This window comes from Cantharellus anzutake (genome assembly GCF_015039405.1).
Source record: "Cantharellus anzutake strain C23 chromosome Unknown EI90scaffold_6, whole genome shotgun sequence".
NCBI lineage: Eukaryota > Fungi > Basidiomycota > Agaricomycetes > Cantharellales > Hydnaceae > Cantharellus > Cantharellus anzutake.
In genome coordinates this window covers 1710679-1727648 of record NW_024066956.1, presented here as the reverse complement: position 1 = coordinate 1727648, position 16970 = coordinate 1710679, and the positions used below count along the sequence as shown (strand labels likewise).

At 48.3% G+C, this 16970-nt stretch overlaps 2 protein-coding genes across 2 annotated transcripts; both read right to left on the bottom strand.

Moving 5' to 3' along the window:
• Positions 1-8015: 8015 nt before the first annotated feature.
• EI90DRAFT_3117771 (armadillo-type protein) lies at positions 8016-10714 on the bottom strand (the record flags this gene model as incomplete). The annotated part of the gene is made up of 6 exons (XM_039063025.1): positions 8016-8591; positions 8646-8726; positions 8784-9149; positions 9243-9404; positions 9458-10605; positions 10669-10714. 6 exons carry the CDS (start codon positions 10712-10714, stop codon positions 8016-8018), a joined length of 2379 nt encoding a protein of 792 aa, XP_038921608.1.
• Positions 10715-10957: 243 nt separating this feature from the next.
• On the bottom strand, positions 10958-12928 carry EI90DRAFT_3117770 (uncharacterized protein; the record flags this gene model as incomplete). The annotated part of the gene is made up of 6 exons (XM_039063024.1): positions 10958-11250; positions 11308-11526; positions 11586-11626; positions 11731-11822; positions 11884-12215; positions 12283-12928. The coding sequence occupies 6 exons, from the start codon at positions 12926-12928 to the stop codon at positions 10958-10960; spliced, it is 1623 nt and encodes a 540-aa protein (XP_038921607.1).
• Positions 12929-16970: the final 4042 nt, after the last annotated feature.

Here is a 16970-nt window from a genome sequence, read left to right as displayed (position 1 = left end):
AACAAGTTAGTATTGAATAGACCCGTGAAGGGACAAGCAGAAGTTGCATCCAAGTGGCAAAGACGCCATCAACGACCCTAACGCCCCCTCTGAGCTAGTTGCTCACGTCTAAGACCCCTCACATCATAATACTCAGCCTTGACGTCCAAGAGAGACGTAGGTGAGTGTTTGTTGGAGGTTTTTGCAGACTCAGTAGTGCCCACGGACCAAAAACCCGGCCCAACGAACCACACCCGCACACACTACCACCCTCCCCCTTCTCTCTGTCTCGAGTCTAGGCGATAGACCCGTTACAACGGCCCAGGAGGCCCAGAATGTATTGGCAGCAAGCAAGCGGTGTGAGACACGCATGATCCATATCAATCTAGTCCTATTCAGGTGGCAGGAGAAGGTGGATGGTGGTGGTGAAGAGACTGATGTAGATGCATGCACTCATCGAGATTTCTTAATTAGAGCCGGCATCAAATGCCAATCTCCCCGAGAGTGTTCCCTGGATGAGGATAGGGTTTTGGTGAATATAGATGAGAAAGGTTTCTGATGACCATCATCCGATAGATTGGATCCGAGGCAGTGGCATTCCTGCCAGTGCAAGTGCAATGGCACCACCCGAATGTAGGACTGATGTTGTTGTTTGGGAAAATTGCATAAAGTCGTTTCAAGAACCAGGAGCATGTTGGAACTGTCCCTTTCGCCGTGAGCCAGAGTTCAGGAAGGTGGGGAAAGTCATGGTCACGCGATATCAAGTACTGCACAAATGTGGACAGAGGGTCCAGTCAATTATTCCGACCTTCTAGTACAATTGTAGAACCTTCGAACAAACAGTCAGCTTTGTGCATTGGCAGGATAAACAAAATGTGTGGGTGAGGTGTTTTGTTAAAACAAACTGAGCGATGGCATATGGTCTTTCGGAAGTTGCACAGTGCAGTAGAGTCTGGGTCCACAAGTTCACCCAGTCTCATCAAGCAATGCCAGCCAGTCAAAACCATTGCAATGAAAAGCTTGTCATCATGGGCAGGGATTGTGGCAGGCTGTTTTGGATCAGAATAAGATCGTCCTCCATTAGAGGTCTCTTGTGGATGGTTGGGGTGTTGTGCAGCTTCATGCAGCCACTAAGGCAGCGTGATACGAAGGGGGAGTTCCTGATTGAGCAAATGTCAGGCCAGGCACCTTCAAGCTCCGCGCAAATCCCTGACAAGTAGCTCTTGACAGAAGATGGTTGGATATAATGGCACATATAAACGATGTAGAAGCTAAGAGTGTTTTCAGATGGTTTCAACAGGAAACCGTGAGTCTCGCAGAAAGCGGCATAGGACATAAAGGCAGAAATGTAAGTTTTGTGGGTGCTTCGTTCCAGGGATGCTCCCAAAGCCCGTGCCCACTCTGCCATTAGACGCTCCATCGACCATTTTTCATGGGTGGGCTGCTTGGTTGAGGAGCTTTGTTCAGAGATCATACCTTCGTCGCCCCCGACATGTTCAGTGGGGGCATGAAGTGCCTAATTGAGAGTTCAGGCATGTAAGAGCATGCGGCGGCGAAAGCCCGCCTCAACAGGGCATCAGCAATAATGTTCTTTTTTCCTTCAATGTGGAAAACATGCAAGTCGATTTTTGATTCCAAACGAATTTTCACCGAAGCCATGATAATCAGATTATAGATGTCCAGTGTGCGCAAGGTGTTGAATATTGAAAAGGCAGTAGTGGAATCGGTGTGGATTGCGAGACATTTGGGAGGAGGTGTCATGGAAGCAGCCCATTCCAGGGCGGCCAGGACGGTAACTGCCTCATTGAAGAAAATGTTGAAGTTCTGTTCTTGGTCAACCACCGGATCTGCAATGTAAGCTGTCTTGTGCTTTGGCGAGAAAAAAGCCAAACCGATAGATGAAGCATCACCCCATATCTGGAAATCCGCATCCTTGGCACACCATTCTTCGGTATCCATCACCCGGATGCCCTCCGATGATTCGACCTGTTCTGCAAACCAGAGTAGATCGTTTCTCACCCGCTTGTTGATGAAAATAAAGGCATTCATAAACTTTCTCCCAGCAACTTTGTTGTATGATGAATTGAGAGCTGGTTTCAGGAGCAGGAAGACATTGAGTGCCCAGTTTGCATAGCCAAGGATCCGAAGCCAGGCCCGTAAAGTCTGTTGTCAAGGGTTAGGTGGGTTATCAATAAATTCATGAATCGCCAAGACGAGTTTGGTCTTTGCCTCCCTTGAGATTCGGATTGACATCGACGGCAGATCCACTTCAAATCCGATTATTTTGAGGATCCTTCCATGTTGCTGTTTTAAATCTTCGTGTGGAACCCCAATCCAGTCCAAGAGACACAAGAACTTGGCCTGTCCAACTGGCATGCTTTGGCTGTATGGTACATAAAAGCTGAAGCTCGGTGAGAAGCTGGCCGAAAAGGCATCATCAACATAATGCAGCAGGTCAGTGATTCCCTTGACATGTATGCCAATCCAGCAGACCAGCCCAAAGAACAAGCACCATAGGCGTCCAGATGCACGGTTCCTGAACACTGCACATCTGTCAACATGATACTGGCCATCAATCAGCATAGCTTGTCATGCTTGCCAACAGGGGTGCATAGGTAAGTGTTGATATGCCTGGGAAGCGTCAGACTTCCACACATAATAAGGTTTTTTACCACCATTAGCCTTCATCTGCGTGCAAATGTTGGTCATGAGGTCCAAGAGGTTATCAAGTTTGACAAAGTGTCAGGGCACACACCCTGACTAGCCCGGACCCGGACCTGCACCTGCTTGCGCGCTCTGCCCCACATGCTCCATGTGCCACATGCTCCGGGCCCGGTTCCCACTCTTCATGTGACTTCCGGGTATTCCCGGAAGTTTTCGCCATATTGGGCCACTGTGGGAAAGTGAGAAGTTAACCTTCTTCTCACTTTCTTACCCACAGTAGTTGTGCCTTGAGACTAGGCTGTTACAGATTAGGCTGTGGGCTATAGAGAGAGGGGTCATGGGGACCCGGGGTCCGTCCCCTGACACAAAGCCTCCCTCAGTTGGGATGAGGGAATTAAGGGATTTCATTCCTGTGCTGTGATCATTCACGAGCCAAAGTTTGGATGAACCTTTCTTTGGCACCATGAACACTGGCTGCGTTGTCATTCTTGGCAGTAGAGATACCCCAAAGGATTCGGAGTATCGACCCAGAGCGATCTTGGCATCACGCTGTCGCCGAAGAAACTCGACTAATTCATCATCGAGGTTAGGCAGGCCTGAGGGCCGTGCAACTATACCCTCGGGTTGCAGCTTAGGATCATCAGTGTCTGCAAAAGGCCATAAACCATGGCGCAATCCATGACACGTTGACTCCACAAGTGCGCGATTTGGGTGACCCACTAACAAACTCTCAAAGTGGTCAACATTGATAGGTGTAATGATTTTGAACAGGAAAGGGTGCTTAGCAATCGTTTGGGAAATGTTTTTATATCTGTAATCGCCAGGAGGGACTGATGGGATTGGCTGCACACTTTCTGTGTATGTGGCAGAAGGAGTACGTCCATAGTCATTGTGGCCAAATACAAAGCGCATATGTCGTGGCCACTGCCCAGCATGCACAAGTCCCATAGAGAGTTCCTCAGGCAGCCGTCTTTTGGCCAGGCTCCTTTGTGCACTTGAATCGGGGATGGTCTCCACTGCAGTCCTGGCAGACATGTCTAAATCTGCATGGATCGTACAAGCATCCTTTCTTTGTGTTAAATTCACCACAGATGGGGGAAGTTCCCATCCCTTTCCCTTGCTTACCCCTTCCACGAGATTGGAGTTGCGCACCATGGGCTCCGTGTCAGGGACTCATCCGGGGTCGAGGGAGCCCAGGTGTAGCGTCCAGGGCTGAGAGCCTGGCAGGGGGCGGATCGGGCGTGCGTACTGACAGGCCTGATGTGGGACAGTGGTCCCTGGCCACTTAGACTGAAGTGGAAAGTTGAGAAGAAGGCTACTTCTTCGGTTCCCACTTCAGGTTCATTTATATACATGCGGCTTAGATCACATGACAGGTGCCACGTCACCCTCGCACACAGCTGTAACCACCCGGGTGTCTCCATGGGAGATCCCCAGGCCATCCGGTGCATGCACGTGTGCTGGGCACAGCAGGAAGTCGCCTGAGGTGCCCGGGCCAGGTACATGGTGGGCACGCAGCAGATGGGTCAATGGTACATTGATACAAAGAAGGTCGTCCATGTAGAATAAAGAGAGAATAAAGAAGAAGTAAGATAGGAAGAAAGTGAGGAAGGGAGAATGAGGAGAGAGGAAGGGGAAGGGGGAGGAGGTGAAGAAGGGTGGACAGCGGGGTACCAGGTCAGGTTGGGCTGGGTGGAGCCAGGTCAGGTGGGTGTGCCCTGACACTCCGATGCTGCTGCTGTGTCTAAGGAGTTTGAAGGCGATATTGCTAAAGAGGTGGAAGTCAGTGAAGGAGAGATGGTAGCATTCCTGGACAAATTTCCGGACTGCAGAGTCATAACTGATGACAGAAAGTTCGTCGGCACAGGCACTGAACTTGTCCTGGATGTGTTCATAGTAGGTGTCGAGCTCTTCTCAATGATGCAGGTAGGTGTAGAGAAGTGCATGCTTATACTTCTCAAAGCCAGTGATCCATTCCCCTTGTGTTCTGATCTTCACTTTCCCCTTGGAGCTGGACTTGCCAAGAGTGAGTTCGGCCCCGCCACCGAGGTCAATGGAGTTGTGGTATTGGGGTGCAACAGCATTGTGGTCTTTGACGATGGTAGCAAGGTCGATGTGTTTGTCACAGATGAGGTCGCACCAGAGTGTATGGGGAAAGGCTGGTGGTTGTCCACGTGCAGCGAGGCTTTGGACCGCTGCCTTAGGGTCAAGGTTGTAGATGTTCCACAAGCATCGGGTTTTCTGTTGGTTACTAAGTAAGTCGTTAACACCCCAGGGCCGGTTACCTCCTGGGTAATCCCAGTTCCAGGCATATCGAGCATCATGGTTGTCATCAACCTCTCATGGGCGCTTGGTAGTTCCCCCACGCTCATCTTCCCCATCATCATCCCATTGTCGGCAAGATCCAACAGTTGGGAGGGTTCGTCTGACTTGCTCGGGCACTCTGGTGGTACAGTCATCGGAACGGTTGATACCTCCTGATGGGACACGTTCGGAGGTTGTTTGGTGCTGACTTCTGCGAATGATTGATTCTTCTCTGAGTTGCACAGATTGGTCGAAATGGGCGATGTACCAGTCTGCAAGTTTGCTTCGTTGCTGGCTGTTGAGATTGGTGGCATGGTTGAGGAGATCCCAGAGCTGTCAATAAGCCCCATGCAATCCGATAGATCGATTTGAGTATTCTGATTTGAGGCTATCAAGCTGGTCGAGGAGCAATTGGTCAATGGGTCCCATTGCGATACGCTCAAGGTCGAGCCCTTCAAAGAGAGAAAGTCAGGCATCTGCTGAACCGCTTGTTGCCTGTGCCTGGGCATGCTCAGACATGTGTGTGAAACGTAAGATATTCAAAGAATCAGAGAGAGAAGCAAAAACTAGTGTGAGACTGCAGCAGCGGATATGCATGAGTCGAGGGGGGAAATGCAGCAAGGGGAACAGGGAGGCAGCAGCGGCAGCAGCAGCAAAATCATGAGAGTGAGTTCGAAAGAACAGCAGCAAGTTGGCCTTGTACTCACCACGAGAGTCGCAAGAGATTCAGGCAATAAGGAAGGAAAAGGGGGCGCTGTGAAAGCCCTTTTATAAGCATGGCCTGAATTGTCGTGAGCACTCTCGTGATGAGTGAAGTTCAGTACGTACCTCCACTGGTGTGGTCCGCTTCGCACATCCATGCCAGAAAACCCAGCATACGACTGAGGCACAGTCCCTGGGTCCATCAAATGGTCAGGTTGCACAGCAACTCATGAAAGCGGCAAAGGGGCAAGTGTGGTGCTGAGACAGGCACATCGGGGTGATCGAGCCAGGGGAAGTCATAGCATTGGCTGGGCCGAGTTCGATCGTTGCCCTGTGATTAGTCTCGTGAAATGAAAACATTAAACAACAATTAATGTGAGACAAATGAACAATAAGAAAGGGTGGGGTGACCACTCCTTACACCCAGCCTCTATACTAATAGAGGCTGGTAACCTTGCCTAGAGCCTCCTCACCTCTGTCTCTATGTCATCATGCAACAGATGCATATGTGAGAGACAATTGCCGCATTTAGACCACCTATACAGTAATTCACACGTGAACGGTTTTCACCCATCAATGGTTTTTTCATCCACAACATCCTTATTCTGCAATGATATCCCCCCATTCTTTTCATGTTTGTCCATCATAACTACTACTATGACTATGCAAAAAATTAGCCAGATCGGACATGAAATAAATGAGTTATGGTGACTATTATTGCCATTTGCAAAATTCGAGGCAAACTCCGAAATTCAAAATTCCACAAAATCTTTCGCGTCACTGCTCACTCAAAACTGGGCCGATTTTGGTGATTCAACATGCGTTGGAAAGCGTCCGAGTAGCGCATGAAGCAGGTGCAAACCAAATTGTTTTTAAACAAAAATTTTTTTTCTCGTGTTTTCCGTGCTGAGAGGTCTTGAAAGTCTGAATCAGCCCTGCCCCAGGTTACACAAAGAGCGTATGACTTGGTTTAATTCCTGGAAAGCCAAAGGGAACAACATAACAATGTGTAAGCGTAATATAATTCGGACAACTCCTAATATCATAGTCACGAGAGCAAAGCCACCGTTGTTGAACAAACCCGCTAGACCATGGACTATCCTCTGAGTGGCACTGTCCCCTGTGCACCTACAAGTGCGCCTACTGTTTTGGTGACTTCAGGTGTCCAGAGGATCACTGAGGAACGTGGCAATGTTGTTGCAAGGATGTTGGCACTCCATGTCCATCCTGAACAGATTGCATTGGTAGCTGGTGTGAGCTTACGGACAGTGTATCGTGTACGTGAAAACTGCCAGGCGAATGGTGGCGCATTCAGAATTTCACATGGGCCATCCAAAGCTGGTCGGCCACGCCTCATAGAAGAGAATGATATCAGCGTAAGTATTTTTCCAATCACTATATTCCTGGCCTCTCTAAGTGCATAGGTTAGTACTTGTTAGGTCTGTTGGAATTCCGCAAAGATTTTTACCTCGAAGAACTCCAAGCTCACCTGCGTGAGTTCCGGGATCTTGATGTATCCCTTTCCACCATTTGGCGTGCATTACAGAATGCTGGATTGACATGGAAAAAGGTGGCTATTTATACCCATTTCCCTTGTATTTATTAACCATGATTTCGTGACAGATGACGAAGGTGGCAATCGAGCGCAGCGAAGTCAAACGGGCCAATTTTCTACTCGAAATTGGACAATATAAGCCAGAGCAGCTAGTTTTCATTGACGAGAGTTCATTTGATAAGCGTACTACATATCGGGATTATGGTTGGTCTCTCCGTGGGGAGCGTGCGACAAAGCGCTGCCACTTCATTCGGGGTCGAAGGTATGAATAATTCTCATCTTTTGTGGAAAATAATCTCATACAAAGGCTCAGATACTCCGTCTTGCCAGCTTTATGCCTCGATGGCATTATTTGGCTGAAGATTGTGGAAGGCTCATTCACTGCCGAGCTATTCACCGATTTCATCAATGGGCTACTGGCGCAAATGAGCGATTTTCCTGGGCCGAATTCAGTTGTCGTGATGGACAATTGCCGTATTCACAAAGGGGAACACATCAAGTCAATGATCGAATCAAGGTATATACATGTCTACTTCTATTTCAACAAGTGACGCTAACAAGTCTTTATTAGTGGCAAAAAAGTTGTCTATCTTTCACCTTACAGCCCTGATTTCAGCCCAATCGAACCATCCTTTGGTTGGCTGAAAGGTTTGACTCAACGCGATGAGGTGCTTCGTGAGGATATGTGCATCACTGATAATGATGATGCCAAAATCGCGACAATCACCCGTTTGCATGAATATATTTTCCGTATCACACCTGAACTTGCACATTCATGGTTCCGTAAATGTAATTACATTTTGTAGAATGTTCAAAGGCAATTACGTTTCTCAACCTCCTCGATGAGCTCATCAATGGGGAAAATCCCGATAACGGAGGTGAGAAGGCTTTTGATAGTCGCTTCATCGCAGTCAACGTCCAGGAGGCCACCCACAACCTGAGGCATGCGGGCCGCATTGACGCACTGAACATAAACCTCGATAAACTTGACCAATCCATTTTGATAAAGATAAAGAACAAAATCGTGCACAAAGTCGAAGCGATCGCAGACGATGATAAGCGGGAGTTGATCGGAAAGTTTCACCTCCTTGAGGAAATTCTTGACTTTTTCTGGATTGTAGTAATTGCTCTCACAGCAGATTCGTTCAACCTCGCGGATCTGGCCAGTCTGAGTAGCGGCCTGGATGTACTTGAAGTGAACCTCGGAGTCTTGACTGAGATTTACGACCGAGCCAAGGTAGTAATATAGCCCCTCGAAGCTCTTATACAACTCGAATAACTCGATGAGTTTGACTGGACCAAGAATGTCGGAATACTTGGTTGCGATCTGGACCACCACCTGAAGGTTTTCGCGCATATTGATCCGATCCTCGTAATGCTCGAGAGCCTGCGGAATCTTGGTCAGTGAAAAATAGTCTAACTTTGAGAATCGCATACACACTGCAATAAGCCGGCCTTCTCGCACAAGTTGGCAATATGTGGTCGTCGTAATGGCTGAGCATCTCATTTCCGAGAATTGCATCTGCCACCTGGGGAGCATGAACTAAATTCATCTCAAGGAGACGAGTCTGAAGATGACCCTGCTCAGGTTTATTATCTTTGAGGGCATCAGGAGGAAGGACATGGTGGGTTGAATAAGGTTCTGTGACATGAAGATGTCTATGACGCGTTCGATATCTACAAGGGGCCCATTCTCATCGTTTACAAGCTGGGCTGCAAACTCGGCACCCTTCTCAGGGTTCGCTCGCATAATGTGCTGAAGAAGCGCCGCATAATCAGGGTGGTAGCCGACTTTCTTTGTGTACAATAGAATCTTGTTGAATTGGCCCGTCTCGGTGAAGCATGCGACAACCTTATTGGGGACGTTGGCGCAAAGATATACCGAGAGAGCGAGGGTCATGTTGTGTAAGCGAACAATGTCGCCAAGTTCTTCTGTGCATTCAAGCTGGAGCAATTTATGTGGTCAACCTCTATGCTCACGCTGGATGAGGAGTTGTTACCTTGTTCTCTTTGAGCCATTTCTCAACCAGTTGCTTACGGCCCGGGCAAGAACAGGGCGCGCCAATTCAAGTGACTCATGCTTGTTAAGCTTGCCTTTCTCGAGTAAAATACCAAAGTACTGAAATATGGGCGAAAGAGTGCCTGGTTGAACAGGAACTTGCTTGAATTGCTCTATGGTTTGCGGTGTACGAAGAATGCCCTGAGAGCAATCGTCAGTGCGTAACAACATAAGAGTGTCGAATTATCGCTCACTCTTGGCGAATTGGCCGCAATCTTGGCAGCTTCACTATATTGGCCGGAGGCGAAAAGCTGCTGATACTGCTGAACATACAGCTCGTCAGCACCAGGTAAATTTGCCCGGCTAGCTAATTTGACCGCCAGCTCGGTGTTGTTCAGAACGGTAAGAATGTAAGGGATGACGGTCTGCTCGTCAGCGCTCACACTCAACACCGGGCCCTGCTTATTAACCCCGATAATACCGTTAGTGGCCTCATGTTCTGCAGTAACGAAGACAGTTTCGCCGCTGATACCGTTCATGTAGACGCATGTGCCAGTTTCGAGATCATATAGGTGAATGAAACCGGCAGTGGTTGAGCTCCGCTTCCTGAAACGGGATGTGGGATACGCACTGTTGCTGTTGCTGAGATGGAGCCCGGGATCTGGCATTGGCTTTGAGTTGGGGCTAGGAGTAGTCCTAAAAAGCCAATTTCGGCTCGTTGAAGGCGACGCTGGGGTGACAGCTCGCGAGAAAGACGGCTCTGGTGTTTTAGGTGGTTGGTAAGGGATGCTGGTACCGGAATCGACAGAAATGTCTCCAGCGAAATCTTTGCTGGTCTGAGAAGATCCGTGCGATCGCCAACGTTTCACGGAGCTGATACGGGAAAGCAATGGGGCTTTTGTCGGTGGAGATGATGGCGTTGGAACCGGAAAAGCAGCAGGGGAATCGTTGGACATCAGTCGGGGACTCGGAGACTTTATTCGCACTGGTAATGGAGTGATGGTACCCGATACACGCTCCTCAGGAATATCATCGAATAACGGTTGATCTTGATCTTCATCGACACAGCTGAAGGGAGTGTATGAGCGCAATCCCGACGAATCGCCAGAATAGGAATTCGCAGCATTGGGGTCGAAATCTTGTGGACGCGACTTCTTGCGCAAACGCCTACGAGGGCGAGGCGGAGACGTAGGGGGAGGGGTAATCAACGGGCGGGATGAGGTTGCAAAGCTAACCGCCATGTGAGACGGACTTGAAAACGTCGACAAGGTGGGTGACGTGGCTAAGGGAAGAGGATCTGGGGTATGAGACCGGTTTCGCAACATAAAATGGCTAGTTAGGTTTAGCGATGAAGAGGACGGGGTCTGGTAGCCTTTCAAGTGGTGACGGGAGCTGGTCGATGCTATGGAGCATGAGCGGGCATGAGCTATTGATGAACCCGCCTGTGTGGCACCTCCGAACTCACGGCCATGAAGGCTATCGCCCATCCCATCAGGGCCTGTGTGATACATGATGTGAAATGGAGGATGATGGCTGAGGTGGTGTGGAGTTGTGGCTCCGATGTCCCCTTGCTTGTGACAGTGCGCAGGCAAGGCTTGTAACACGTGATCGGTCATAATTACTAAACATCATCCGCCACCTGGGGAGCACGAACTAAATGAGAAATGCAAGGTATTTACATGAAAGGTATATATTTGCACGGGAAAAGAGTGTGAATGGGGAACCGAGGGTGTGAAGCGGTTGTAAACCAAGTACTAGATGAGAACCGACCTATCGCCAGACAAATAAGCATCTTGAGTGTGTTGTACTTCATCCTTCGCACGCCTTATAATGCGTACACAGGTCGCAAAGGGGGGTTTAGGCTCAAGGAGTTCACTGAGTACTTTGGGGCTGAGATAATCGGTATCAGTCAAATTGTAGATGGTGCGAAAGCCGTGTGATGCAAACTGCTCTTTGTACTTCATCGCGAGGTGAGATTTTGGCGGCAGTTCTTCTTCATCAAGCACTTCAAGGAGTCTTTCAATTGACATGTAGCGTAAATTTAGCGCTATAAACAGAAGCAACAGTGAGCAACACATGAGATCATCCTAAAATGCGAACTGACGGATTGGAATTGCACCGGGATTTACACCTGCGTCGTGACTTGCATATGCCTGAGGCACGGTGGTATTGAACGGCGCAAATCCTGTGGGATATGGCCACATGGCACCTGGAATTGGTGGTGGAGGATAACCGGATGTCGCACCAGGTGTTTGTTTAGACTTGCTGGGTTTGGGCAGACGAGTATCATTCTCACTTGAAAGTTTGAGCGAGTCAGGAGGAACTGAGAGGGTTGCACAGTGCAATTCCTATGTATTCATAAGTTTTACATAGCAAGCAAACCAATATCAGACTTATGATGGAAATTGCCCACAAAGTGAGCTCTGCAATGGTCAAGTGCCGATGAGTCCCATCAGGCCGGACAAAACAGGATTCCCCTCCATGTTGATTACAGTTGCCATATTTGTTTGTGAGTTGCCGCATATACGTTGCCGATGTGGACTCGACCAAGTCTGGATCGGCACTATTGTTGAGCTTAGCACAAGAAGTTTTTGAGGCGGTTTTTGGTTTCGCGATGGTCTTACAAATTTGTTAGCATTAGCGTTGCATGAGATTCTTGAACATCTATCTACTCTCACACCTTTTTTTCAGCCTTATTTCGCCTGTCCTTAATCAACACTTTCAACGCCTTCGGAGGCTTCATCTTGGACGCCTTTTTCTGGAGGACCACCCGTTTCTCACGTTCTGAGACTATTTCTTGTTGCATTTCGGAATACTCGTCCAGTGTCTCGAGGCTGTGTGCCTTCTCTCCCGCTCTTGCAGTGCTGAGCCTATAGCCCAAGCGTAGCCGGGTCTCATGGCAGCCCATTGTCTCGGCAATCTGATCCTGGAATGTCCACCATGACATAGATATGGGTAGTCGAAGAAGTTTGACGACATCGTCAGTCTCAACTTCGAAGTCTATAATGTAGTCTATAGGAGTAGGTAAACATGAATGACACCAGTCTCAGCGGGGTGAGGAATGAGAATTGGCACTCACCTTCAACTGCCTCCTCTTGGACTAGCGCCGGAGCATCGTCTGCGCCCAGCGCACCAGTGATCTCAGATTCATCACTAGATAGATCTTCAAGTTCACTCATCATCGCATAGTCGGAGTCAGGAATGACTGCAGAAACTTTCGCTGCAACTTGCAGCTTTTTGTTCTCGTGCTTGACATTTATAACTTCTTTTGGGTTAACTGCGCCCAAAGTGGCAGGACTGCTGGGTGCCTTAGGCATTTCTTGAATTATTCGCGCATTTGCAACCGCAAATGTGTACTCTGGAATGCCGATCTGCTCTGTTTGGTCAGCCTCAATTGCTTTGGCTTTAGTGCGCGGCTTTCTGGTCTTCCTCACGACGGGAGGGTCAGCGGCAGAGGCGAGAATAGGAGAAATGGGGGCGAGAATGGGGGAAACAAGGGCAGGAACCGAGGAAACAACCTGGGGCTCACTTGGTTCCTCAACCACCAGGCCCACAGGAAGGGGGTTGACGATCTCAGGCGGTGGCATTTCTTTTCGACGCCTACCACGTTGTTTCTGATTCACCATGGGCTTAGCCACAGTCACTACTGCGTGAGTGGCGGTGGGATCAGATTCGCTTGGTGGTGGCACATCCACTGCCCATCGCATTCCTCTTGTTGTGACCATGTGGACATGTAGATGGGAGTAAGAAGAGAGGCGGAACTGTACAGTTGTGAGAATCCGAACTCAGATGATTTACCAATTTGTCGCGCATTTTGGTGGCTGTACTTCAGACTCATCCCCAGTGCCAATGTCATGTCCATTGCCTCCATAATCTAATATTAATGTTGTGATGTTCAGAAAGTGCTAAATAAAGGACATGCGCACACAACATTGCACTCAAATCACGATACTATTCCACTGTTCATGTGCAAATCGGCAAGAAAAAAAACTTCTCATATTGCTGCGCCATCCGAACAATCATGAAGCACTACTTGGACACTTTCCAATGCATGTCAAATCGCCAAAATCGGTCGAGTTTTGAGTGAGCAGTGACGTGAAAGATTTTGCGGAATTTTGAATTTCGGAGTTTGCCTCGAATTTTGCAAATGGCAATAACCTAACTTCTCATATCCTTGAAAGTTATGTGTCCCATGCTTCCAGGAGTGGGGCTACAGTGGTATGGGTGCACTCCAGAGCTTGGGATGTCACCCAAGACTAAAAAGCCAGTGTCACATGCACTCATGTTTGTTTGTTTTGATGAAATGTGTCATATCCATCCCCGGCCATCGACTTCCGGTTCCTCCGATCCCTCCGGTCTAACTCCGCTCCTCCCTCACTAACCTCGGAGCCCCCGTATTCCGCAATCCTCTCGGTACCCCTCGATGGTCACCACCCCCTCATTTCAATTTATTACCTACGCCTCCCTAAGTACGGAGCCCCGAAGACTTCCGGACAGCTCCGACATCCGCTAGCGCACCCCTGCCTCCGCTGGGCAATACACTCGCCTGCCCTGCAGAGCCCACCTTCAGGCCTATCCCTCCTTTCCGTTTCTGGGTTATCGCCTGCCTTTCCGCTAACCCTGCGAACCGACTTGTCGGTAATATTCAGTCGGCTAATGTCTAAACCCCGTTAGCTCCGCTCCGTTCGGCTCCGCCAATTGCGGAACCGTCTCCGCTGTAACCATATATATATCCCACTTGTACATAGGTTACACCCCAGTAGTAAAATCAACTAGAGTTACCCCCCCCCTTCGGTTCTGATTGCCAGTCAGTAAGTTAGGGCACGGACGTGTCACTAGGCACAGCGCTCTTGGCAGAAGTCGCTGAGGCCAAAGCCCTCTGCTACGGAGACACTCCCTCATCTCGAATCTGGTCTCTGACAAAATGCGCACTCATTTTGGGCAGGTTTACATCCACGCTTCATTTCATTAAGTCATCCCTTTTTGCGCCTGCTGCTTGCCAATTTCTACCTGACTTCCTCTATGGCTAGGCATGCAGATTCCCTGAGGTTGCAAAAGCAAAAGGTGGCTCAAGCAGCAGAGCTGCATATGCTGCAAGCTCTCACATCATACCATTCTGGACTAGCGCACGCCAAGCAGGAAGGCCGGAAGCCAGTCTGTGCAAAAGAATATGCATTGGATTATGGGGTAGCCTATACTACATTTCTAAGGAGGCTCAATGGTGGACATAGTCATAGAGCAGCAGCTGTGGCCAAATCATGGCTAAATCAGGCTGAAAATGATACTCTTGTTGACTTTTTACTCCTCATGTCAGACTGTGGCTTCCCCTTAGCACATGGTGGAGCTGTGGAGTATGCACTAGAAATTGCCCGAGTCCGACATCCTGATCTCCAAACACTGGGCAAGAACTGGATTGACAATTTTTTGATCCGTAACAAGGACCGACTCAATTCGAAATGGAGCTCAAACCTTGAGAATATTCGCAGTGGTGCTGTCAACCCCACTACCTTAGAACATTGGTTTCAGCTCCTGTATGCTCAATACAAGGAGTTCAACTTCTTGCCTGAGAACATATATGGGATGGATGAAAGCGGGTTCCCATTTGGTACTGGGGAAAAGATCAAAGTGATTGCACACAAAATGACAAAACAGGCACATGTCCAACGTGATGGCAACCGCGAGAATGTTAGTGTCATTGTGACAGTCTGTGCTGATGGCTCCTATGTGCCACCAGTCATGATCTTCAAAGGACAAAACATAAATTCAAAATGGTTGCGGAACAACCCATTGAAATGCACATAAGTCTTGATGTTCACAATTCAACCTAAGCTCACTTTTGGCAGGGTTGCTGTTTCTGACAAGGGCTGGACAGACCATGAGATTGGAATGGACTGGCTCCAAACATTCAATGAAAATACAGAGGAGAAGGCAACAGACCATTACCGTCTCCTTGTTGTTGATGGGCACAACTCCCATTACAGCCTTGACTTCATCTCATACACACGCAAGCACAAAATTGTTGTGATTTGTTATCCTGCTCATATGACTCATGTGCTTCAAGGACTTGATGTTGTGATTTTCGCCCTTCTCAAAAGATCCTTCACCAAACACCGTGATATTTATAACCAGGAGAATGTCCCAAAGAAGTTGAACAAAACCTCATTTCTATCTGTGTTTGGGTTGGCTTGGGTGGACTCTGTCACCGAGGAACATGTCAAGACTTGTTTCTGCATAACTGGTGTCTACCCATTTGACCCAGCTGTAATCCACCACCGACAACTGGCACCGAGTATTGAACACTCAACCCATGCTGATCTCCCTCTGCCTGTTACATCACCTGTTAAGCAGATTATGTACTTCCACAGTCAACTCTTGGCCAAGAAGTACCAGCACGAGGACACACCTTCCCCATTTGACAGCTCTCAGGACCCGGGATGTACCTTGGCAGTCAGAGTGATCACTACAGTGAGGACGGCAACTTAGGCAACGATGACAATACAAACGATCAGCCAATATTTGATCCTATGATCCATGCTGTACATTGGCAGCGACCTGAGGATTCCTCATCGATACACACCCCAACATGCCAAAGCCAAGGCTTCTTAACGACATCTCCAACAGTAGTTGAGACACCAGTGGCATATTCCCAGGCAAAAAGGTGTGCAGTCGATGATTTAGAGCACATCATGTCATTCTCGTCATCGTCCAAATTCATTGTTTCAACATCACCACTCCGTTCAACATTTGAACTTCCAAAGGAGGCATATGGGGATTCTGCAGGACTGAAAAGCATCCAATGGGACCTAGCTGAGGGAACAAGCTATGAGTCAAAGACGCATGTGGAGTTGATTGCCGAATTGCAAGAAACACGCTCTGAATTCCGGAGCGCAAAAGAGTATGTGGCGAGTGCAGTGTCAGCCATACTGTACTCACACGACCAACTACCGGCTGAGACGGGCACATGACTCGGCACATGATATAAACTGCAAACTGGCCACTCGTTGTGACGTGTGACACCTAACCAGCAGGGGTGCGGAGTTGTCCAAATTATATTACAGTCATTTGCCTCCGAAATGCACACACCTCTGATGTACACACCGGCAATTTCTCAACAACAACTGGGCTGTTTCACTCCATTTTTTTTGCATAACATTCCACTAGATAATGCCTTCACAGATGCTGAATATTAACTACATTGGCTTCATGGTTATTTCAGGAAACACTGAAATATGCATTTTTAGCAAATTAGCAATTCAATTGATCCATGCTACAGTGTACTTGAGCCCCACTTGTGGTATTGTTGAAGAAGGACAGGAGAACAAGTGCCAATGGGAGTGGATAAATACTTTTTTGAGCATATTTGATCTGAAATGGGCACTACATGCAGCATAAAGTCACAGCAACCATAGTGCAGCATATAAAAACAGAAAGCGGGTCATGGAAGCACAATAACAAGATGTGGGGCCCAATTCAGCATGTACAGTGGTTCCATATGCCTGATCAATAATTAGCAATGATAGCACGGATCAGCAACTTGGGCAATGGCCTTTTCCACACCTGTGCACTTCAGAGGTCATGCCTCAAAATCATCCCCCTTGGAAGATTCATTATAACGCCATGGAAACTCCATATTTTCTTCCCAAAATTTGCCTGCACAGAGATAAGATGATGGTCTTTCCCTTAATAATTTTTATTTATTTTTTATATATACGAAATTCTCATCTAGGTGCTAAGCATGAAAAGTGTGCATTTCGGAAGCAAATGACT